This window comes from Tachysurus fulvidraco, chromosome 10 (assembly GCF_022655615.1).
Source record: "Tachysurus fulvidraco isolate hzauxx_2018 chromosome 10, HZAU_PFXX_2.0, whole genome shotgun sequence".
In the NCBI taxonomy this organism is placed as follows: Eukaryota; Metazoa; Chordata; class Actinopteri; order Siluriformes; family Bagridae; genus Tachysurus; species Tachysurus fulvidraco.
This window is the reverse complement of record NC_062527.1, coordinates 15,653,940-15,680,578: the sequence shown is the minus strand read 5'-3', so window position 1 is coordinate 15,680,578 and position 26,639 is coordinate 15,653,940. Positions and strand designations below refer to the sequence as shown.

Genomic DNA, 26,639 nt, shown 5'->3' with positions numbered 1-26,639 from the left:
AGAAGAAGAAGAAGAAGAAGAAGACCCAGACTTAATTTAAAATGTCATTGATGCTGTGGAGCCGTTTTGCAGCAAGTGGACAGGAGCTCTTATAAGAGCTGATGGTATCATGTTCTGAGGTTTTAACCCAAAACCCAAAATTGTTATTGTATGAGGAGATTAAATCCACCACTCGTCTTCCAACAAAAAAAATTAACCCAAATATGCATTTAAATAAACAATGGTAGACAAAAATCAATGTCTTACAATGACCATCTCAATCATTCTCAATTAACTCTACTGAAACCCTGAGGATTGAACATGTACAAACCTAAGCATATTAATGGGCTTGTAATGTTCTGCATGGAGGATGGTTCAGGATCGTCACCAAATGTCTTCAATCACATTATTCATCACAGAATCAGGCTCAGTGCTATTAAAGATCAGTTGTGGTAATGCTGATCAACTGAAAGCAGTGATATGCAGATCAAGCTGCACTGTTTAAAAAACTTGTTAGAAAAAAATGTTGCGCTCATACATTACTATACAACAGCTCTGTTTGCATAACCTCAAATCATTACTCAGTGAGTATATGTGACAATAAGTCTGTCCATCATCTATATTCTTATTATTCTTATTATTAATATTCTCTCTCTCTCTCTCTCTCTCTCTCTATATATATATATATATATATATATATATATATATATATATATATATATCTATATATGTGTGTGTGTGTGTGTGTGTGTGTGTGTGTGTGTGTGTGTGTGTGTGTGTGTGTGTGTGTGTTTACAAAAATCTGTGTCAAGAAGGAATCAAATTATTATATATAAATTAATAAGGGTGCCAATAATTATGGATTTGATTAAATCTATTACACCAATACCACAAACTCACTATATTATACTCTAATAATATTATCTATCTATCTATCTATCTATCTATCTATCTATCTATCTATCTATCTATCTATCTATACTCAGGATTATTATTGTATTTGAATGTTCACCCTACAGTCAGTGTCTGTCTGTCTGTCTATCTGTCTGTCACAAACTTGTTTTCTAATAAATTACCTTCCATATTTAAATCTCATTTTTGAAAAAGCTAGTTTTAGGTTTGTAAATAGACGAGTTCAGTCATATTTGTGTTGATATGAACATTAGTGGTGCAGCTCGCTATCACATGAGCAAACATAATGAAGTCTACGGTGTGTTTGCGTCTTCCAGGAGCTGGACTTTGTTCATATCGAGATCATTTCTACAGCAAACGCTCAAGTCACTCACCTGAGAACAGCAGCTGCATGAAGTACAAACCCGTCAGGTCCATTGTCTGTGGCTTTAATCTCTAATCCCGTCTCCTATACGTTCCGCTCATATATAATCACGACACCGGCTGAAGTCCGATTGGCTTCAGATTACAAACAGACTGGAGCCGCTCCAGAGTCCGAGCGCTTTGGATCAGACGCACTGACGGAAGATCGCGGAGTTACACAGGTTTACTGAAAGTTCCCCATGCTGGGCTTTAAACAAACTCTTAATCATACACAGAGCCACAAACGAGGCGAATCTCATACTGTCAGCACATCACAGCTGCAACGCCGTCAAACTCATCTCACACACACACACACACACACTCACAGAGAGAGAGAGAGAGAGAGAGAGAGAGAGAGAGAGAGAGAGAGAGAGAGAGAGAGAGAGAGAGAGAGAGAGCGCACGTGTTGGAAACAGGGAGACCGAGAACGTGCGCGTGTGAGAGTCAGTCTGAAATAGAGTGAGTGTGAGATAGAGTGAGTGTGATCTTTAGAGACAGAAAACGTGTGTGATTGCGGGAGAGACAGAGAAACTTAAACAGGTGCATCAAGTCCAGACGAAGAATGAAACTGGTTTGAAAGTGGCTCTGAAATCTAAACACCCTCTCCTTAGTAATTTAGATACCTTATAGTTATAGTACTGGTCACTGTATACCTGGAAATAATAATAATAATAATAATAATAATAATAATAATAATAATAATAATAATAATAATAATAATAATAATAATAATAGTGATACTAATATATATACACACACACACTATAAAAGAAATAACAAGTAATTAAATATGACATATATGCCCCAGTAGGTGGGTCTTGCTCTACAGTAGCAATTTAGAGCATTAGTACGTCACTAATGACATGAGCATTTTCTTCAACATTCTAATTTTTCATTACTTTTTCTGACATAATTTTTTATATTTTATGTCATACAAATTTGTTAGCTTTAATCAAAAATGGCGGACATCCTGATCAGTGTCCTGACTACTGAAGTAGGGAGCTGATAATTATTGAACCTGCAAATTATTCCCTTTTCCAGCCATTCCTTGTTTGACAGAAAAGGATTGGTGTGAAGCTTTGGATGAGTGTTTAAAGAACATGAAGCTGTTAGATACCAACACTGATGGAGAATGCGATTCTGTTGGATCATCTCCAAAATGAGTAATAATTAATGATCATTTATCAAGGAACATAACATTTAAGACTAATTATATATAAGATTCCATTCACATCCATTTCACCACATTTTAGCCATTAAAATGTAGAGTTGCCAGATGCTAATATGAACACCTGGCACAGTGCTCATTAAAGGTTTGATCTAACACTGTGTAACAATCCACACAACAGTATATACAAATTGAGAATTCTTTAGCTATAAGCCTGACATTCAGATGCACCGGATGTCCCCCAGTGACAATTTATCTCATCAGTGGCACCATTGATAGTCGACCTCAGCTCAGACCATTACAGCAGACCTGTAACCCACACCAACACACACAAACACACAACATGTCATCGACTATGATGTCATCCTAGTTACAGTCGACAGGTGCACGTGAAGGTGATGGTGAGAAATCCTTTAAAGTTAGAAAAAACCTCTTCACTGTTCTCCATAATTAGCCACTTCACTAAGCTACTGACAAGGTTGTTTAAATTCCACAAAGGTGTGGCGTATGTGAAACACTGTTGGCTTTTATCAGTTTCTCTATTGATTTTACTCAAGAATCTTTTACGCAGTACAATTTTAACTCAATTTGACTGTTGTGGCTATATTTTAGAATTCTATTTGACTTATTATTATTTTGATGGTTCATATCAGTCGATTCCAGTATCACAAATGTAATTCTATTTAATTAAAAATAAAATTAAATAAAAACTCCCTGAGTCGAAGTCCCTGCCTTACAAAGACCTAGATAACATGGAGGACTTGTTGCCCCAAACAAAATTCCTTTATTAACTCTAATTTATAATCAAATTATTAGAACCCAATTAGATCTAATCAAATGAAATATGGCCAGAGATTGAACAGGCACTATGAAAAGTTAGAAATCAGTTAGGAATCTCAGCTTTATCAGTCATAAGTACAGCTATCAAAGTCCACCCCTGCTTCAAAAGCCCAGCAACAGCAGTGACTTAATAGAAATTTTGTAAAACTATAAATTCAACACTTTTAACCTACAAATCGCCACTCCCATATGGTGTAATCCTGATTTTACAAATACTGTGAAGAGAACAAATGTCCCAAACATGAGTTATCTCAAACCTATATGTCAAAACAAAACTTTGACATCATTCATCATTCCCATATCTAGAGGCATGGACCAGAAACTAAATATTTCTTTCAATTTCCACAAATCTGATCCATTTTTTTTGCTCTACAATCAATCTAAACTTCGAAACCTACTTGTCCCCCACACTTTGGGTATCAGAACCTTGTCATGCCCAATATTTCCTACCCAGGAAATATAAACTAATATCCAAAATCCAACTCTACAATTACCATATCATGTAAAAAAAGCAATCACACCCAGAGAAGATTTTTGGTTATAAATATTATAGAACATAATTAAAAAATAATTACTAACACTAATCTGTACCTGATACACTACAAATTGAACCCACTACTCAGGTATTAAGATGTATAAAATGGTCTACGATGAATCCATTACCTTCAACAATATGCAGACAAAATAATCCGTGCCATATGGTATAGTACAGTCGTTCTCATGGAAACAAACTGCTTCGGAAATATGTAGTTTTATAAAATCACACGATCAACATTTATTTAATAAGATTAAAAAGTGTGTAGTGTAAAATGGTCATTGGCGTTGTCACTGTGAACACTAAGAAAAACATGACAGAAATATTTTAATAAAAGCCACTAACAGGAAGGATGACATGAAGCTCACAGGACAGATACAAATAAGCTATTGGTAACTGTGAAGCTTTACAAAACATGCAACGGATAAAACTAAATTTTACTATCATCTCAAAATTATTTTGACTTTAAGGTCATATTTAGAGAATCTTTATTCTAGAAGCCGTCACAAGGTCAAACTTTTACTGGGATCATTTTGTACAACATTAAACAGCCAGTGAAATCCTAAAGACTTATGTCGAACGCTGTATGTCTAGCGACTAAACATTTTTTCCTTTTCCGCCCACACTTTTACGTCTTCCCATATAGCGACTGGTGAGCTTGCAGTGAGGCAGATGTCTCAAGTACCTTTGCAATTCAAGGCATGTTCATTGCTGGGAAATTTTAATTATGATGATAGGGCTCAGAAAGATGTGTCAGCAGCACAAACCCAAAAATGCTGAAGACTTTTGATGAGGTTTGCTGGAAACGTACAACTTAAAGCTGCTGAAGTGGTGTGGATCTAGCCCATGTGATTTGCATTGACAGTTCAGCTCATGTAGTGATTTGTGTCTTGATTTTCAAGACCAGATCCATGAAAAGATTTGCTTGTGATGTTCTTCTGAAAACAAAGTAGCAGAATGTGTTTAACTTTCAAACTGTTAATCAGCACCAGTTTTAGGCCACTGCAACATGAGGCCAGTATCATTATGAAGTTCACTCGCTGTTATACGGACTTAAAACTTCTTTCTATGGGGTAGCATACGTAAAACTTCTTTGCAAGTTCAGCCTCGGGCAGCTAAATTGATTGTTTTTTAAAAGGTGAGTTTACAATTGATTTCTAGCCAGAAGTGAAAGGCACGTGTGAATGTGGATGTATATTTCAGTACGCCTGTCTTATTGTTAATTTACTGTGCAGTCCAATAATCTGAAAGCATCATCAATAACCATTTTAATTTAATCAGCTAGGGTTTCATTCCAGATTATATTTCTCAAACATAAAGTCTTTTTTTTTTTTATTAACATGCCAAACAGATTGTCCTTGCTATTGATACTACTCACTCAAGGTTAGAAGGTCCTAATTTTTTCAAATTCATTGAGAATAATATTAATGTTTATTGCCTGTTGGTTATTAGCAGCATGTCCTGGAAATAACTATGTGTTACTTTCAAACACAATTGATTTCAAGTACAGTATTATGTTTAAATGGATATTTAAATCAACTTACATTTTAGAAGAATATTTTAAAAATTGTTTAAAAAGTTAAGACCTCGATCTAGTTAACAAAGTCTTACACAAATTTGTGATAAGTAAATAAATAAATAAATAAATAACTTTTATATGAGAAAATAAAAAAGTTCCAGGCCTAGGCCTAAGGGTGGCATAGGCATTTCCTCATTATCACACTTGGTCCTTTGAAATTGTGCAAAGTTATTTTTGTTAACAGGTTGATGTCAAGGCCAATTCACACTGGACTTCAGGTGTCGTCCCAAGACCCTTTTTATTTTTCATTTTAACAATCTCTTCAATCCCACTTTCCTGTTTTATGTACTGTGTGTAGTTTTTTTTTCACTGTGGGTGTGAGTGAAGAATAAACCTCATAGAAATCAATTACAAATCAAATCAAAACCACACATTCTATTATAGGCTGTGCATATCAGTGTTTATAAGTTATTGTACTCATTTTACACTAACACAGGAAAAGAAACAAAAATATACTGTTTATTCTCTGCATCTCTCTCTCTCTGTTTCATTTTTAGATGAGAGGTTTTATAATTAGAGCTGGTACTTTGTAATGAAATAGCAAAATAATTGAAGGTATTTGAACTGGGATAATTTCTAAAATAGATAGATAGATAGATAGATAGATAGATAGATAGATAGATAGATAGATAGATAGATAGATAGATAGATAGATAGATAGATAGATAGATAGATAGATAGATAGATAGATAGATAGATAGATAGATAGATAGATAGATAGATAGATAGATAGATAGAAGCATCCAGTAGCAAACATACAGAGAAATAAGATTCCAAAAAAAGTATTTAAGCCCCCCCCCCCCCCACCACCACCACAACCACCACCACCACCACCACCACACCCTCTCGCCCAAATGTGCAATTAAGGTAATTCAGTATATTTTTTTAATAATATTAAAATCTAGAATTAAAAAGTTTGAAAATGTCTAGTAGCAGAAATAAATATTTATATTTATACATATACAGTACACACACACACACACACACACACACACACACACACACACACATATATATATATATATATATATATATATATATATATATATATATATATATATATATATATATATATATACAGTATAATTTTTTTAAATACATGTATGAATATATGTATAAGTGATATAGAAATAAATATGTAAATAAAATGTGTAAGCCTGTAAAAAAATGTGGCAGCAAGTAGCAGTAGCAGCAAACAGTAGCAGTCTAGTATTGGCAAATTGACAAGTAAATAATAACCATTAAACTGATAATTACCTATTCATCACGGCTAATTGAATTCTAGAGGTGACAAAATTCGATCAAATCAAAATGTGATCTGTAAACTATTGGAGAAACACTGTCTGTGACATGTATTTTGCTTTTCTTCTACGGAGGATATTCCATCTACACTTTGCTTATTCTTTCTATGTTAAATTGTTTCCACAAAGAGTTTCCACCTCTTAGGCACCTGGAATCCAATGCACCATCCAATATGCACAGCACTTTATTGTTTATAAAGAAAAGAGTTTACACTTTTTTACAGTTTACAAGGACAAGACAGAATCCCCACCACACAGGAACATAGCAAGTAACGTAGCAAGAAGCAATAAGGTTAAACATAGGTATTATTTGTGTAGCTAACTAATTAGCACTCTTTACCAGACGTCTTTGTGAAACTAGACCAGTGAGTCTTCATGTAAATCATGAACATCTGGTAGAATGTAAGCTCTGTTATAGCCTTAATTGAACATACATTCAGGTTTCTGAACTAAAAATAATTAACATGATGAGTCTATCCCAGGAACTCCGGGGACAAGGCAGGAGACATCCTGGACAAGGTTCCAGTCTGTCAAGGCACAATCACACATACTCAAACACACTATGAATAATTTAGAAATACAAACCAGCCTACAAGGCATGTATATGGATTGGGGAGAAAACTGGAGTACCCAGAGAAAACCCCTGGGAAGAACATGCAAACTCCACACACAGAGAATGGAGATGGAAATCAAACCCCCAACCCTAAAGGTGTAAGGCAAGGATAGTGTGTTCATATTCAGTTAAAAACAAGAAAGAAAACAAAAAAAGAAAAAAGTACATACCACAGTGCATTGGCATAAGAACCCTTAAGCTGTGCTCCATCTGTCTAGCCACAGCTTGGTCATTTTATACAGAGATGAGCAGAACTAATGAATATGCATTTTGCTATGTAACGGATTACAAAGTTCCCTTTAAGAATGTAACAAATCCAACTACAAAACCTGGTAATACACTTTTTCAAATCCCGGCATAATGCATTAAAAAAAAGCTGACTATCAATCAATATTGGTGACATCTTACAACAGACTGTGTTGACAGTTTATTAGATACACATATTTAGTGCCTAATAAACTGGCAACTCTGTTTTTATAGCATTCTTTTTCATTTACACTGAGTTGCCAGTTTATTAGGTGCTAGATAGGTGTACCTAATAAACTAGCAACTCAGTGTAATCTTTCTGTCATTGGTGACACCTTGAAATATGTGTTTTTGCTTTTAGTGGTGCAGTGGTATGCACAACTACTGGCCTCTGTTAAAGTCGTGCATTTTCATTTTCATGTGCAGCCAGCCAGGAAACGTGACTGTCTGAGAGCTCATCTGAAAGGAAAGAGAGCAGTCTTTGTCCTGTGTATTGCTATACATCTGCACAGTGCTGCAGCAGATTGGTATGTCGTCCTCTGAGCGTGTTGAAGGACTCAACAGTGCAGTCCCCGGTTGTTAGAAATGATTGGCTAATAGTAGCCTGGCACATAAGGTTTGGGCTGATGGTCCTTAAACTCTGAAAAACTTACCGTAAGGCTCCAGGGTGATTCTAACATTGCTGGACTGCTTGTGTCAAAATTAAAAAATTCAAACAAAAATTGTAATAATGTATAAAAATCAGAAAGAAACTTTTTAGTTTCCCTTATAACTTTCCTTGACTATTTGTGCATGTGATAAATAAACCTGAAACTTCTACACGATACTGTTTAGCGTTATTATGAAAATTAACATGAATTGTAAAATGCATTGTATTATATGTTATTATATTGTATTAATTAATAGTGTGTGTATCATAGTGTTTAGAATTACAACAGAAGATTTTATGTACGAGGTAAGCAGCAGAGTGTGAGTCATATGCCATGTGCTTGAAACATATCGCAGGTCTTATAAAAGATTTGAACAATCAGGAACAGTAGAGTTGTGTATTTTATTAATACATAAATTCAGTTGTCACAACAGCCACAATACAATAGTAGCACCAAGACTCTATGACTTATACTTAACACAAGAAAGAAAACATAAATGTTATTGCATATATATGTTATTTAACTATGTGTTTTGCTCTTAAAATAGCAGCAAGATTAAAAGGAACAAATTTGATTGTTTTAATCCTTTATTTACTGCATGCATAACATCCTCTCTAATAGCACAAGGACATCCTAATGATTTACTTAAAATGTTTTCAATTTCAAAGTGGCAGCATCGGTCAATATCACTGGAAACAAAGAAAATCATTATTCTTATCATTTTCGTTAAATCCTAAACACATGGAACATTCCACATAGTTTGTATATGTGAACCTCTTATTTGAAAATGTCCATGTAACAGTATAATGGTTAACTCATGGAAAAGTATGTTTAAGGCATGAGATAAATTCATTTACTAATTAATCCTAGAATAATGCAATATTTTAAATGGTTGAATGATTATATTTCAAGGTACATTGTAGTTCTAGGGGACTGAGAAAGAAAAATGTTTGAGTTCTAATTAATATAAAAACATTGATCTGAAATATGAAGAGTTTGTTGTGAAGATCCTTTTTTTTTTTTTACCTTTTTTGTTTCAAATGTCATTTGCAAATGTAATATAAGTAAGTGGGACAGAACTGTTGGATTATCCTCCTACTGCCAGTGTCCAACCTGGCCTTGGGTTAGCTTATTGTCTCACCTGTGCTTTGTTCTGTTGTTACTCTTTCTAATATTTAAAAGGAAATAGAGTGGTCACGGAAAATAATACTCCTACTCAAGTCTAGATTTAAAGGAAAAATATAATGGCAAACATAATGCCAAACATGTTAACAGGTGTGCTAGACTAAACCTCTGGAGATTTGAAAGAGCAAGACTACCTGCTGTGTCACCATGCAGCCCTGCTTGACTTTTTTGGAACAGCTACAACAATAAGGCTCTGTATTTGCATCCTGTTGTGTCTGTCTCCTATTTGTTGCATCCAGTTCAGACTGGTCAAGCTGATGGGAAACAAGCACAGGTTTAAACCCTCAAACAAATAGGAGAGCTACGTAGCTATGGCATGATGAATGTAAATCTGGACATGGTTTTAGTTTAAAGGGGGAACATATAGGATGTCAAGAGGCCACGCTGCAGGATTAGCATTGCTTTGCTTAAGACTGCATATAAAATCGAACATAATAGTTAGGATTGTTATAATTTGTGCAAGATTGGCCTGGATGTACAGGCAGTTACATCAAGCATGTCTGCTGTCTGTGCTACTCCGATACTAAACAGATGCATCTAGCAAGAAGGCAACAACTTTTTTTTTTTTTTTGTTTAGTCACTAATCCAATGCTGCTCCATAGATTATAGATCGACTCTCACATCTGACTTGACATCTGTTTATCTGAAACATAGATTTCCTATTGCTTCATAAGGATTATTGAGGATTATATTTCTGCACAAAACATCATATAATTTAGCTAAAGAATCATGAAGACACCTACAAATACTGAAAATACTTCCTTGAATATTTCATTGAATACTTCCTCTCTCTCTCTCTATTTGGTTCAACAATGCACCAAACAGAATGTCCAAAAACATCAGCATATGTTAACTACTCATGCTGCACTGGTCTGACACTGATGTCACAATACATAGATCGAGCTCTGGTTTTGCCAATGCATATCAGGCTTGCTACAAAACAATAGACAGTGCTTCGTCATTTAGACAGCTTCCTGGCTGTCTACACAGTGTGGATATATTTATTGTGTATACAAATCAGAATGGGACTTTGGTCACATCAGATAGATTCAAAGGCAATTTTGGTGTTAAAACACCATTTCTACATCTGTTATATTACTCACATCAGGACCCATGTCATAATTGACTCAAATCCAACATTTATAAATTATGTAACGCTCCAGTGTGTTCACCATTCCCATGTTTCAGTTGACTTGAAAATGGGAAGCTAGAAATCAGTAGCTTTTTCTGTTTTCTAATGTAGGACATTTCTCTTACGTCACAGTGTTTTAACTGTAAGTTATGGCATCCTGTCATTGCACCGCTCATGTAGGATATTCTTCAACTTTGGCTAGAATTCTTATTTTGCTTCAATATATACTATAATATTTTTCAAGTCAAGAGTCAAGAGGCTTTTATTGTCATTTGGACCATATAGCACAGCAGAACCCTGCTACGTAAATACACCAAGTGACATAAGATACCAAGGGATGAAAAGTAAAAAAAAAAAAAAAAAAAAAAGTGAATATGAAGTGGATGTTTTTTTCCACTTTTTTCTGAAATTTTTGTAATTGTTCCTGACTTCTTATGCCCAAAACAAATAAATGTGAAATGTCTGCATGATACTGTATAGTTTTATTATGAATATTAATATGAATTTGTAGAATGCAAAGTATTAAGTGGTTTGAAAGGGCCTTCAATGTGATTGCGGGTCTTATAAAAGATTTAAACAATCAAGAACAGAAGGGTTAAGTATTTTATTAATCTCAAAGGGGAAATTTTATGTCACAGCATTCACAATACAGCAGGGAGGACTAAGACTTAACACAAGAGCAATAGGGAGGAAAAAGATGACAAAATGCACAATAAATGTCATAATATAACACTGTAACAATGTACAGAGATTTCTGTACATTAGATGTGTGATAAACGGTTGTAGTAGTGTTTATAAAATTAGTCGAAAGTAAAATTTGTAAAATTAGTAGATTATTAGTCAAAAGCACTGGTTGATAGACAATCAAGGTACTACTAGAGGTTATCAAAGTTGTAATAGAGAGCTAGAGTGTAAGCATCACCGTCGCAGTTCATTAATAATCAGTGAATTCCTTGCCAACCTGACCATCCTGGCAATAACTCTCCATCACGTATTCATCACGTGTCATTGACTGAATAACAGAGGTGTGGGATGGGCCGGCAGCATCTGCTTCATTCACTGCAGATAATCACCTAATCACATCTGCGGGTTTTACAAACCAAACCATTTGGCTTAAAGACAACAGACTTCACTCTGTCTTCACATTCCTAAAATGAATATTCCAGACTAGCAAAACTCACTGGACCATTTTACTGTATGTACCCCTAACAGCAGAGGCATAAATAAAGGGATTGGACTATCGGACCACTGGCCAGTAGAGGATTGCATGGAGGCTTGAGCTCGACCCTGAGGTTTCCATTGCAGTTGCATTGAAGCCGAAGATCACAGAGCAAGCACAGCTGCCAGTCCTCAGAGAAAGGATCTGAATGAGAGTCTTCTCTGTAGAGTACCATGCTTTGAATTGGCACGAGGACACGGGTGCTGGAGTCTCGGCTGCTGGTTGACAAGTTGTTTTGAAAAAGAAGAGAATGGAGACGGAGGCATCTTGCAAATTGGATGGTTTATAAGAGGTGGTATTTCAAGCTGGCACTGAACATGAAAGGAGGAAGGAGGAGGGGTGGCAGCAGGTTGTAAGAGGGTCTGAGAAAAAAAAAAAAACTATCAGCAATTACTTGAAAATCGAAACGGCGCATCTGCAGAATAGTGTTATCCACCAGGGCTTAGTGAATGGTGTAGAAAAGAGCTGCCTCATTGTGCTAAGTGCAGTTGAGCTGAAATGATTGCATGGGGGAAAAATAGTGCCTTAGAGTTTTGTTTTAAAACTGGTCAACTGGCGAAGTCATCAATAATTCTATACTCAACACCAGACTTTCTTTAACTTTGGGGACCTAATGTACTCGTGTGGAACATTTTTTTTAAAACATGTTACACACATTGAATGCACACTCAGCTCCTAGTTTCCCAAGAGATAATAATAACTGTTAAAGAATAGATACTTGTCCTGTTATATTTCAGCATTTAGTCTTATTGTTAGAACACACCCAGCTATGCAAAAAGCACACAGTGATTCTAACACAAGTGGACAGTTCCAGCTAGTTGGTGAGCCTCACTGACACAGCGCTAAATGAGGTCTATGGACATTGTATGAATTATTAAAAACTGCCTTTGGGATCTTTCAGCATGGGTTCAAATTTCTAGCATGAATTTGAATTTGTAATTCAAATTGATGCTAAAAGTTGCAAGGAAGTACATTCCGTCTTCTAAAAGCTCACCAGAGATCTGGTTTTATAGAATGGTAAGATGTTTACACAGCTGTGAGATGTATTGTTGGATTTAAGCCTCTACATTCTTTGTGAGGAGACAAAGAAATTTGGGAAATATGTTGTACTCGTGAAGCAAATGGAGGTTGTGCAGAGATGTCACTGGTCATCTGGTGCAAATGTCAGCTGTGAGAACTCAAAACACACTACATGACCTGTGTTTAATCATTATGAATGAGAAGCTGATTCATTCCAAGTACTTCACAAATACTTCACAAATACTTCACAAAAAATCTCTTCTTTAAAAATCCAACAGTAGCTCATCATCTTTTAACATTCTATCATTTTTTAAATGATTTTATGGTAAGGCGTCTTTATGCTAGCCAACGTATCTGGGAATGACAAAGTTTACCGAACAAAGGAAAAAATCCACTCGTCTTATTTCAATGCCTCAGAAATTCCTTACACAAAACAAAGTTTTTCTCCTTTCACATGTCTCGTATTTTAGCCATGAATATTTCTCTTTCTATTGGAGACTAGTGATTTCTGCTTCTTTGAGGGTCTAGCAACAATGTCTGATGTTCCTGATGACACAGTGTTCCTTGTTTTGCCTTTTACCGGCTGGTTGGTTAGAATTTCATAATGACAGTTGTTTGGTTGTTTAGCTACTGTTCTATTGTATGCTAGCTTGACTTTTAATGTTTTAGTTATGTATCACTCACACATACTGTACAGTATGAACTATTTAACTATCATTTTAACATTACAGAAAATATTTAACATTATCTATTTAACATTATGGAAAAAACACAAGTAAAAAAATTCTGTTCAAACAGACAGCATTCAGGTGTGCAATTGTGAAATAATATTATAATTTTTGGATTTTTTTCCAAATTTTTTATTTATTTATTTATTTTAATTAGAATTTTTTGATTGGTATTTTCCACCTAACACAAATTCCAATACACACCTATAAATCCAGCATCAACATTGTTGGCACTTTGCACCTTCTAATGCTCATGGAAAATGTCATTTAAATTTGACAACCCCATCTTCAGACCCTGAGAACTCGTACGCAACAGCCAATACGCATCCACAGGCAGTATGCGACCTGTAAACTGTTGTCTTCATACAGAATTCCCAGACGTCATGTAATCGTTCAGTATTCTTTCATCATTTACTTGTTACTTTTGTCTCGACCCCTACTCCAATTGGCTTACTTTGACCCGTGTCACCTTTAATATGCCGCTTAACGAAAGCCAGACAAAAAATACGATGCACGCAAAGCCTGACGAGAAACACTCAAAAGTCTGCACAGCTTTACTACATGTAATAGATGATGAACTCTTTCAGTTTTTCCCCTCAGGATTCAACTGGCACAGGACATCAGGATTATTGATATATTCACTTAATTTCTTGTAATGTCAACTTTGAGTTATAAAGTTCAAAGTTAATTCTTTTAATATTGTTAGGGTACATTAATGCAACAAGGGCCCAGGGTTTGAAAAACGTGACAGCTCGTGGATTAATGTAAGAAGTTCTAGGAACTCGCTGTGAATGTAAATGGTAAGAAATAAGATGGCACAGACAGTACAAAGCCTTTCAGGAAGCAGGTCTCAATAGTCATTAAAATCGCAGGTATTTTTCCAGGCTTTAAATAGAAATAAATTGAACATCTGCTTTTAAGCAATGAATAAATTGTGTACAGGCCTGTTTTACTGCTTCATAATAGTGAATGCCACTGGAGCATGTCTTTGTGTCTCACGGTGATGATGTCATCCAAAGGGATCATTTGCACCCAGCATGTAACTCTCTACTCACAGTGGGAAATATCTGTAACTTTCTTATCTACTGCCTCTGCAACGGAGCTGCTGACTGAGCTGTGTAAAACGAACACGATCAGTATTCACTCTGTAGATGACTCACCCGCCATTTCACCCCATACATATGCATTTTCTTCCCAAATTATCTGATGATCACGTCACATGAGGAAAATGAATTTCATAGATTTTTTTTTTTTGCCTGTGCGCTGTCAGCAATCTTGCAGATTAGAAAAATAGCACCATTGTTTCCCTTCTTGTCCTCTTTAGTGGAGGTTATGTGTTATTCTTACTGTTTTCTTTAAGTGGTTCCAGAAAGTATTAAACACCTGTTTTAAAGACAGAACAGTGCTTACGATGTGGGGAGATTTCGTGCTGGGTTTCCATGCATGTAATCACCTTTTCACCTCCCACAGAGACAGATGGACTGCATATTAGCCACACACGCACACACACACCTATATATACTGGATATGGAAGATTGGGTTACAGTGCTTCGGCTGTGTTTGTCCTTAAATATATCTTCTTTTCACGCCGTAAAATCGCACATGAGGACTCTCAGTTGTAGATCAACACCTCTACACTTACACATCTGTACAGTTCTCTAGATACAAGCACACAGGCATGTACAGACTACATATCTCCTCTATATACCTATATATATATACTGAAATAGAGGACACTATGCAATTACACAAGCAGTCATAAAACATTGGCATTGTGCAAGGGCAGCTGTGGTGATGCAGATCTTAGAACGCTGACTCCGGTTTGTCCTTTACTGCAAACAGAACGGCTCTTTGTCTCAGCTGGAGTGCAGATATAAAACATAAAAGCTCTGTCTGGTGTCTCAACACTGAATGGTTTTCTGAAGCTTCTCAGTTTCTTCAGATTTTGTGAATAACCGTGACGTGGGCATTTTCAGACCGATCGGGTTCCTCTAGTGGTATTACATGCCAAATGTTCTCTAACGGGACCCTCTGTGTCTTTACAGGAGGAGCAAAGGTTGGATCATGCTCAAGCTGAAAATAATCAGAGGGCACCTGAGTCAACACCAGACACCATTTTAAAGGTTATAACATATCCACATGGGACACATAAGAGCCAAGACCCTGAACTGATCCACAGCCTAGAGGCCATGTTGGACAATGGCAGATGTTTATATTAACACAGATTTTGAATTTTAGGTCAGTAGGTGCAGGACACCTTCCAGGACATCATCGTGGTCAATGTGGAACAACTGATTTGACTTGGGTTCAAAGCTGTGTGAAGTAAGAATGTGTGTGTGTGTGTGTGTGTGTGTGTGTGTGTGTGTGTGTGTGTGTGTGTGTGTGTGTGTGTGTGTGTGTGTGTGTGTGTGTGTGTGTGTTGCAATTATTCAAATTAGTAGAGAACAGCTTGTAGAGTCAAGGGTCAAAGGTGAAATTGATTATCAGGACAGCACAGGATGCTCGGCAAACAAAGAAAAAGAAACAAATAAAAAAAGCATGTGGTTTTGGGAAAAGTTGGAGCCCAGACTTATCCAAAATAAAATGAGATTTTTTAAAAATAAATGCTTGTAAACATCGAGACTCAATTACACTTTGGTTAAAGTATCCTCACAAGAAATGCTTGCTTTCATTCTTTGACATCAAAACTATTGATATTTCACTTGCCACGTCATTTCAAAATGTCATTTATTTCCTCTTTGTTTTCCAGTTCCCTGTCTTTAATAGACCCGCGAGTGAGTAAGCGAAAGAGACGAAAGCCGTAGCTCTTTAAGAAGAAAGACGCATTTGCATTTTATAATGAGTCTGCCATTCTGAAGTGGATGCCACAAAGTACCCAAACAGAGGTTTTGCTCATCAGCATATTTACAGAAGCTTCTGATTAACAAACCATGCAGAGAAAAAAGCTTGCAAATTATCATTCAGCTTCCCAGAACATTTATATAATTTTGAGAATCACATTCATGAACGCTGTGTTGTGCAATGCTGCTAAAGAGTCTTTGCAATTCCTCGAATATGAGGAGATGAAGAAAACCTGATGCATTGTAATTTTATCATTCAGTGTAAACCTTTTTTTCCCCCATCCAATCCACCTCCACCCCCTTTCCATCCATCATGGCTGATTTCATTAAATATCAAGAAGGCTATTAAAATACCCAGGTGGCTATAAAGATAGATGCCTAGCAACAATGGTATTTGCTATGTTGAGGTTAAAATAGGGTGCTGTGCTACACATACACTCCATTTCTATCAGCTTCCTGCTTGCATTGGTTTACCAGAGCAAAAAAAAAGTGCACAACCAGGTGGATCGATTTGGGAAAGAAGAAGCATGAGCAGGACAAGAGCTGGTCAAACATAGTTCATTAAACATTTTTGACAGGTCAAGCGGAAAACTCATTGTAGAAAACTTTCCAGATTGCTGAGTATGGAGGGCTATAAATAGTGCTCATTTCTCCTTTTATGTGGTTTATCAGGCTTCTGATCACGAGGTCGTGGCACTGCCTATTCATACGTCTCAAGTTATATTTGGAAGAAATGCCTAATTAGTTTGTTGTGGCAAAATAAATGGCTGCATAATCATTAGGCATTTCAGAAGTAACAAGTGCAGCCTCCACACAGCTCCAGTGTCTCTGGTTCTATCCACGTTTGGATTTATGCCTACATATTTCGCATGTTCTTCCTATGTCCCTGAGAGTTTTCTTCAGGTTTCTTCCCATCTACCCAAAAACCTGCTGGTAGGTGGATTGGATATGCTAAATTGGACTAAAACCCGACTGCTTCCATCTTGTCAGTGTTGCTTATATAAACTACAAATCCACCATGATCCTGACTAAGTGATTACTGAATGAATAAATGAATGAATTACTAAATAGGTAGCATATAATGAAGAACTAATAATTGAAACAGATATTGTTGCTAATGCTGAATTGAATTATTTCCCCAAAACAAGAGGCAGGGGTATTTTTTTAATCTCTTACACCACAGCAATTTGCCAGCTGTAACACATTTCTATTCATTAAGAAATAACACATCATTAGAGCTGCAAAAATATAATAATTACATGTCCTTCTACTTATATCTCTATACTGAAGGTTTTCCCTTACTAGAAAACAGTTAGGCTAAATGTTAAAAGCACTGACACTGGAGACTCTTTCCATTAATGCTAAATAAACATCTTCTCAGTGGAAAACTTTACCATAGCAACAATTAAACTCATTTCTGTTTATCTGTTCATGTGGTGCATTTATCACGCAAATAATGACCTGCCTAAGTGACAGTAAATATAGAAAAGATAACACATTGAAACAAGATCATTATTATAAACCATGCAACCGGATCAGAGTGACTGTTATTGAAAACTGATCAACACTTTCTGACCAATCAGATTCAAGAATTCAGTAGCACTGTTGTATGAAGTTAATTACATCTGGAGAGTGGAAATCGATCAAGAAACAGATGGAACGACGATTAAATCAAAATAACGGAAGCAATAAGGTTGCAAAGTGAAGGAGAAGCATAGAGAAGATGAGAATACACAAAACAAGCTTATCCGTTTATTTTCATATGTCTGAAGCAGTAGTAGACATATGGCATAGTCAACATGCCAGTTGCCCAGTGCAGCGAGACACATTCTGCTTTATAGCAGGGGCTCAAAAGCTTGTTGTAGCAGGTGTACAAAATATGGAGCCACTTATTATTGCAGCACAAATAATTTTAGGAGCATATTCCTATTCAAATTTAAATATTGTTCAAATATTAGGTACAATAAACAAATAAAATTTGCTCCATGTTGACATGATTACATCACACAATTCCTGCAGGCATCCCAAGGGTGTACTACTGGATTCCTGTGACTGAGGAGGCCACTGAAGAACACTGAACTCATTGTCTTTATGAAACCAGTTTGGGATGACTTTTGACTTGTGACATTATCAAGCTGGAAGTAGCCTTTAGAAAAAAAAGTTTAATTGTGGTCATTAAGGTACGCAACAATACTCAGGCTGTGGAATTCAAGAGATTATTGATTGGGATTAATAAGACAAAATTCCATATTCTATTACACCACCAGCATCAACCCGGACAGTAGACTCAAGGCAGGTTGGTTTCATGGATTCATGCTGGTGGCATCAAATTCTGACTATCAGAAATCAAGACAAATCAGACTACAATTTCCCAGCCTCATCTTTATGTTCTTGGCTGAATAGCGGAATCTGACATGGTTTTCTGTTTGCTGTTGTAGTTCATTTGCCTCAATAAGTTGTGCATTCTGAGATGTTTTTCTTCTCACCACAATTGTACAGAGTGTTTATCTGAGTCTCTGCAGCCTTTCTGTGGGCTCAAACCACAAACCATTCTGGCCATTCTTCATGGACCTCTCTTATTATCAAGTCATTTTCATCTGCAGATCTACTGCTCACTGGATATTTTTTCTTTATTGTACCATTTTGAATAAAAATTAGAAACTACGGTATAGTGCATGAAAATCCCAAGAGATCAGCAGTTATAGGAATACTCGATCCAACCCATTTGGCAGGAACAATCATGATATGGTCAAAATGACTGAAATCACATTTCCCCCCATTCTGATGGTCGATTTAAATTTTACCGAACCATATCTGGATGATTTTATGTAATGAACTGCTGCCACTCGATTGGCTGTTTGGATACTTGTTGGTATAAATGGTTAGGTGTACAGGTATTCCAAACAAAGTGTGTAAGGAGTGAATGTACCACCGAGTAATATATCAAACATGATGGACGTGCTGTTGTGGAAAGACAGGCTTGGTGTAATGCAAGACCAGATGTGAATTTGATATATCTGTTTTATTCTTAACCTTAGCAATGAAACACTACACAGCTTTATGTCAAAGTGGTGACACACGACTGGCCTTTTTTAAATTTTAAATAAAACAAAGCCTTAGCATAACAATATGTGTTAATATGTGTTTCTTATATTGTACAAAACTTTGAATCTGTGTATTGTTAGGCTTAAGCTAAGTGAGAGTTTCTGCAATTGAACTGTTACTATAGAAACAGTAAGTGAATAAGAGTATTTATAGTGAATGTTTACATACACTGAGGCTAAACACATTCAAACTCCACACTTTTCATATTTACTTTATTTCCCTAAGAGCTTCTTTCAAAATAATTGCTCAGGGGCAGTTTTTTTTTCTTCCAGTTTCACTTACTATATCAGATTTTCAGTGAGTGAAGATATGCTTAGGATTATTGTCTTGCTGGCTGTGTTGCTGTAGTATTTCTATGTAATCCTCCTTTCTTGTCATTCCATCTATTTTCTGATTGGCACCAGTCACTTTCCAGCAAAACACATGTATAAGTTGATGCTACCACCCCCATGCTTCACAGCTGGGATGGTGTACTCTTGTTTTTAAGATTAAAAGGGTGAGACATGATCACTGTGACCAAACAGTTAGATTTTTTAGACCAGAGAATATTTCTCCAAAAGATCACCTCTAAAACTTTAATTTTTTTTTTTATTGAATTCTAGTCTTGAAGTAGTGGCTTCATCCATGCAGTTCCACAACAGATTTGTCCTCGTGTTATCTTAGGGAGCATTTCTGGGCACTTTTGCCCTTGGCTTGCTCATTAAAGAGATAAATAGCATTTTTGTAAAGCTGCTTTGTGACACTGTCTATTCTTGAAGGTGCTGTACAAATAAAGCTGAATTGAACTGAATTGAGTTAAAATGAAATTTTGCAGTGTGTCCTATTAAACAGCATGCTTGTCTGCTTCTGTCTGTCCCTGCTCCTAGTCCCCTGCCCCCACTGTCCTGAGCAACAGTGCAAATAATCATCAAAGATGTCAAAAACAGAGCATTCGCTGCAAGCAATCAGACTACACATCTCCTCCCATAACACCCAACTAAGGGCCCCTTTTCCCACCTTTGATCAAAACGAGCACAAGGGTAACCATAATTTAAAACTGATGGTTTAATCAAAACCACAATTGTACAAATTACAATGTATAAGCAATTAAAAACAGCACTCTACTTATGAGTAAGCAGAAACCTGCAGACTGTCTATATACATTACAACAAAACAGAAATCAATAGTTTAATTGAAACTCAGTAACGTCTGTGTCACACCCAAAAGATCACAAGATGTGGGTCAACATTTGACCGACAGACCGACAGACCGACCGACAGACCAACAGACAGACAGACAGACAGACAGACAGACAGACAGACAGACAGACAGACAGACAGACAGACAGACAGACAGACAGACAGACAGACAGACAGATAGATAGATAGATAGATAGATAGATAGATAGATAGATAGATAGATAGATAGATAGATAGATAGATAGATAGATAGATAGATAGATAATGGTTTGGAGGAAGTATAAAGGATGAAATTTGAATACCTGAAACCTGACTGGGAATCTGGCTTAAACCGAGGTGAATGATACTACACTAATTTAAGTCTAGCCATTTTACTGAGCATTTCAAATGATCTGGGTGACTTTCAGGGGGGAAAAAGTCTGCAAGACCACATCTGGTTATAGAAACATGTTCATCCTGTTTCACAAGACCCTAAACTAATCATCAATCAAGAGGTAGGCACTTGGGTAAGAGTTGAAACGTTAAGATGAACACAAATCCAGACGCCTTGAGTAATTATTAGTACACAATCTAATTACTACTAATTGCTATAATTATACGATGTGCATTAGAGCTGGACTGAGTATTACCCTCATTAAGCTCTTGAAGGTGGAGAAGAGTTCCTATGAAATGGTGTCGTTTATCCACCGTCTGTCTTGAATGGAAGATTATTTTTTCACTTTTGGCTTCCTGTCAGAGAGACATTTTACCTACCTAGGAAATGACTTTTAAACATGCATTTATCAATTACTACAAACACTTGTTAGGTAAGTCAATAATATCTTTGATCGTGTCTAGCCACACACCCACAACACAGTCTCTTTTCATCTATTGTGTCCATAAAGGACATCTATTATGCTATAGTTAGTCATGAATGAATGCTGAAATGTGTCAGTTTGTTCAACCTGCTCCTCTTTTGTGTTTGTTCAGAAAAAAAAGTGTTCAGAGGAAGCTTTGAGGCCACAACACAACGCAATACAAGCAACTTCAGAGGCTCACTGGTCATCAATAGAAACTATGCGTATTCACACAAAGACTGTAAAGCGGTATAGTCGAGTTTTCACGTCCCCTTGTAAAACAATCTTGCCTCCGAACTGTGAGTAAACTCTGCTCACATCTGGTTTCAGAATATTCTACAGGGCTTTGACCTCTGTGCTCGGAGACTTGAATCGCTGATGAGCTGTTTCCTTAAGCTTAGTTAAAATGAAGCACTAGCTTTAAGCATCACTGGTAGAGAAACAGTCTGAAGTACTGAGGTAATTCACTGTTATTATGTTTTCCATTTCAATTAAGTAGCTGTTTGGGAAACTCTGATGAACTCTGGTTGCTAATGCACTGTTTTAGATCGTAGACAATTATATTAATTGGTAATCTTTTGTTAGATCCATATTCTGAAAATCTTCTAGTAAACAAGGGAACTTGTATAGTTCCCATGGATTGCAAGAAAAAACATAGATGTAATAAAGATGAAGGTATAATCAAAGTCATTTTGAAAAATACTTAATTCACTGTTTTATCCCATGCTAAAAGAGGCCACCCACTACTCAGATTCAGTTTAGTGAGGTCCAAGAGTGCCTCATAAATTTAAACAATGCTCAGTGTGGTGCTGGAGTTGCCCTGCCCTCTGCCTCTGGCTTGGGTAATTGATTAGGTCGAAGGTCAGGGGCTAAATGACAGTGGCTGCAGGTCGTAGGAATTTCCTGTTTCTGCATCTATAATTCAGCGGTTTCCTGAGTGTGCACATTCTCAGTGCGGCTCATCAGACATCCCAAGCTGACCAAACTAGCATTCTGCCAACATAGCCATGGATTCAAGGGTCTGTTGGATGCTGTACTTGGATCCCATGACTCAGTGGAGCAGCCTTTAATCCACAATAATCTGAAACCCTGGGTCTTTGGGCAGCATCTATTATCTCTTCAAAAGTCCAGTGGTCACATCGGCTGAGAACAAACTGAGGAACAGCTGAATTGTTCTCATACAAATCCAGACTTTGTCACCAACAGAGAAATTTACATGTTTAAAAAAAAAAACCTTCCAGTAATTTTTCATGATTTGATGATTTCACATATTTATTCCATGTTCAACTTTACGTTAAGAATAATACAACGTCATTTTCTTTAAGAGCATGTCCTAAAAACGTTTATTCCTCTTATAAGGCACCAGTTTGCAAAATTTTACATTTTTCATTTATTAATTTGTGTTCTTTTTTCATTTATTTTTTTTACTATATAATAGATTAATCTATTAATAATAGATTAAATGTGAGATAGATTCAACATTAAAAAAGAAGGAAAAAAAAGAGAATAGCACTATTATTTAAATATTGCTGACCATGAATGTCAGAAAGACATAAAACCTGCGCACAGAACATTAAAAACTCTCTTTACATAGTGACCATACGACCCCAGAGGCGATAATCCGGTTCAGGAAAAGTGACTCATGAGAAAAAGGATTTTAAGCCCTGAGGGTCTTGAAGCTCAAAACCGCTAGTCAACGTTTCCTTACCCAGTGCTGTGTGCAGCTGCTGAAAAACTGCAGCCTGCTAAGTAAAAATCAGGAATTTTATAGCATTTCTCTGGGGATAGACAGGGAACACTTCACGAGGGGATTTCAGCACTGTGGGATTAAAGCTTGCACTAGATTCCCAATAGCCTCAAGTGACTAAAAGAAAAAAAATCCAGAACTCTCTTCATAGTAAACAGAGGCATATATCACTTTGGCTGCATTAAAGAGGTTTATAGTAAATAAAAGTTAAATATTTCCTTGGGAGCTTGTCTGCACCACTCAGACTGCGTGAGGCCCGATGGGCCAGGTGGGACTGCATCGAAGAGGCTTTAGTCAAATTTACTGGCATTTATGCTTGTCAGAGTTTCTGCAATGTAAGGCTGGGAGCATCTTCAAGTTTGCACAGGAAAACTTTTCTAAAGGAAGACAAGACTTCAAAGGTAGAATTGGGGATGAGCGCAGAGCAGAATAAAATCCTCTGACATCTGATTCATGCTGGGCATCTCTGGAAAATGACACCTCTTTTTTTTTCATCTGTGTGCTGGAATATGTAAGGACCGCTTAAATCTCTCAGGCACTTTGTAGTTAACCGTTTATGAATGTTCATTCCAAGTGTCATGGAAAAGATGGGGCACAAAAATAAAAAACAATCAAACAAAAAAAAAAGCAAGAAACACATTTAGGGGCTCCAACCCAAGCATCCTTGAAGGTGAATGTGTTAAATACATTAGAAAATAACACCTTGTGGGTTCACACAGGTTTCTTCACAGGTTCTCACATTTTACATATATTCTTAGCAACACTGTTTAAAAATGCATTCCCAAGACATAATGTCCATTGAACTAAAGAGTAGGAGTTGTATATTACTAACTAGAAGGAAAGAAAGCTAGACACTATGAATTCATTAACATGATCAAGGCAAGGTCTGCATTCAAGATGGTCCTGTCATGCATTTACTTTAAAACCTGGAGTGTAGGCTTGTGATCTTCTTCCGGCTTCCAAAAGTCGTTCCACATCCGCTTTATTAAACATGCACACCTACGACACCTGCACTTAAACAAAGCAGGTAATTCTGTCTATATTCTCACTCTCTGTGGGCATGTTGATTTAATAAAATCGTGAACGTAACATGCGACTGTGCTTTTTCAAACGTCAATTTAAGTAATTGTCTACTCAATTGCCTGAGATTGTTTTAGAGCGGGGGAAAAACAAGGAAAGAAATGAATGACATCCACTACAGGCCCACATATAGTGTGTCATAATGTAATTGGCACTGTTGGACATACCACAAGCTGAGAACTCATTTAACTTCTGCACACTGGGAAGATTGTCTGGATGGATGTGTGAGGCATTTATTAACCTATTCACATACAAAAATAGTTACCTAAAAAAGTTACCTCGATAATTGCGTGTATGTGTTTGTGCTGTGTAGCTCTTCCACTGTGGTTATAAGACCATCTTTCCAGCAGAGTAGTCTGTTATTACAGGCACTTCGTTGTTTTCATGATCCGTAAGGAGTCACAATGTGAAAAAGAAAATAGCATCGGAGACATACAAGCGCATTGTGGTGTTTTCTCTAGTCAACAGAAATTGAAGGATTGTATGGAAACCAAATATCCACATGGCTTTTGTTGTGAAATCAATTGAAAGCGAAGGTTTCTGGAGGTTTTAATGGGAGCGTTGGTGACCGCAGGGCCTGAAGGAAAACAGGAATGTTGTTCTGTTCTAGAAACAGACCATTTCTTTTAAGACTGCTGGCTCCTACTGAGTATATGCCAACAAGTGATCTGTTACCTTTAACCCCAGAAAGAGAGAGAGTGTTAGACAGGGACTGCTATTGATCTTAAAAGTAGTTAATTCCCAAATGGTTTTCTATTCTCCGCAGGGTAAGCTGTAATTCCCACAGGTTGCAGCAAATAGTATCACAACAGGTGAAAAGTTGGGGCTACTGATAGAAAACAAATCCTATCTTTGTGGTCGATTTTGTCATTTTGCTCCTTTGCTTGTGAAAGGGATGCAAAATGAAATAAAGAGTCAGAGAGAAAGAAAAAGATCAATTCAAACCCTAAAGCATTTTCATTTTATCCTTCTGACAGAACCTTCTACAACCATATTAGTAGACTAAAGATGATTTATATTTTATATATGTAAATACATCATTTATTTTTCTCTTTAAAACCATATAAAGAAACATTTTGAAAAAGATTTAGCAACCAATAAGCAAATATTGCATTAGATTCATCTCTAGAAACTTCATGACTTCCAATATTTCATATCACAAAAGCATTCCTTACACACCACAGCAAATTGTATCTATTACAGACATCACTGCCAACTTTTTAGCCATTTATAATTAAACATGGTAAACCATGGTCTCTTACAGTAAGACATACAGAACACTGCTTGTTACAAAGAGACAGAAAAACCTCACATTCTTGGTCTTTATGTTTCATGTTTTATAAAATCTAAAGGAACAGCTGTACAAACCTCTGGCACTGGAAAATCCTCCCAACTAAATGTCTCCTTAAAGAAATTATTCACAGTAACAAGGATTATATGCTTTTTTAAATATGTAAATTATTAGTGTTAGATTACACTGTCATGATCATCTGCCATGTAAACTCCAGTGAATTATAAATTAAAACAAGCATATTATACAGTATCTAAACATGAGATTTGCATTGATATATAAAGCTGGTGTTATCCAGATATTAATCAACACCTTCTGGCCAATCAGATTTGAGAACCTCTGCTGCACTAAGAAGTCAGTCCCAGGCCAGTGTACGCTTTAAAAGAGATCCGTGGTGTCAAGTACTTACATTTTTCTTCACAAGAGCAGTAATAAAGGCAGAAAGCAGGATTTGCAATGTCACCTTTAACTCTAGATAAACCTGAAACTTCTATTGATTTTGGAAGAAATTATTCTAAATTGACTTTCTGTCCTCCTTAGGGTACAGGTATCATTCCAACAGGTTGTGGTGAATGTGCAGATAGAAGGTTTGTGGAACAGTAGTAATGAAGTTAATGAAACTCAGTGACAGAAAATGGCCCAGAACTTGAGTAATATGCCAGTGTTGGAATAAGAGCCTAAACTCAGTGTCTCTTACTCTCTCCATGCTGTTCTTGTGTGGGTTTCTTCAGGGTTCTCCAAATTTCTCACCCACCCAAAAAATATGCCAGTATGTGGATTGTCTACTCTAAGACAGTAAATTGCTGCTAACATCCAGATCCATTGTGTCCCTGGAAAGGAATCTGAACGATTATAACCTTTTAGGGTTCATTGGTTTGGTTGATCATGTTTCACTTTTCATAATGCTCATACTATACCCAGGTTTGGCAATTAATCCTGGCTATCCCCAAGTTGGCGTTTTACACTTTACATTCCTAAACGCTGGGTTAACCTTCTTATTTTCATATTTGCGATGCCAACAATCCTGATTGGATAAATACAGTGTGCGACCAT

The 26,639-nt window shown here is 36.5% G+C and overlaps 1 protein-coding gene and 1 long non-coding RNA gene across 3 annotated transcripts in view; one reads left to right on the top strand and one right to left on the bottom strand.

The window, feature by feature from the left end:
• gfra4b (GDNF family receptor alpha 4b) overlaps positions 1-1,650 on the bottom strand; it is a 66,653-nt gene extending 65,003 nt beyond the window's left edge. Inside the window, exon 1 of the mRNA XM_027165118.2 lies at positions 1,266-1,650. Coding sequence (XP_027020919.1) covers positions 1,266-1,308 — 43 coding nt within the window. The 5' untranslated portion in view covers positions 1,309-1,650. The remainder of the gene's footprint in view (positions 1-1,265) is intronic.
• LOC113654853 overlaps positions 1-20,324 on the top strand; it is a 34,932-nt gene extending 14,608 nt beyond the window's left edge. Inside the window, exons 3-5 of one of the 2 annotated variants that reach the window (XR_003443570.2) lie at positions 15,555-15,632; positions 15,748-15,831; positions 16,259-20,324. This is a non-coding gene — a long non-coding RNA (uncharacterized LOC113654853). Of the gene's footprint in view, positions 1-15,554; positions 15,832-16,258 lie in introns of both variants that reach the window. The other variant, XR_003443569.2, reaches the window with a different exon arrangement.
• Positions 20,325-26,639: the final 6,315 nt, after the last annotated feature.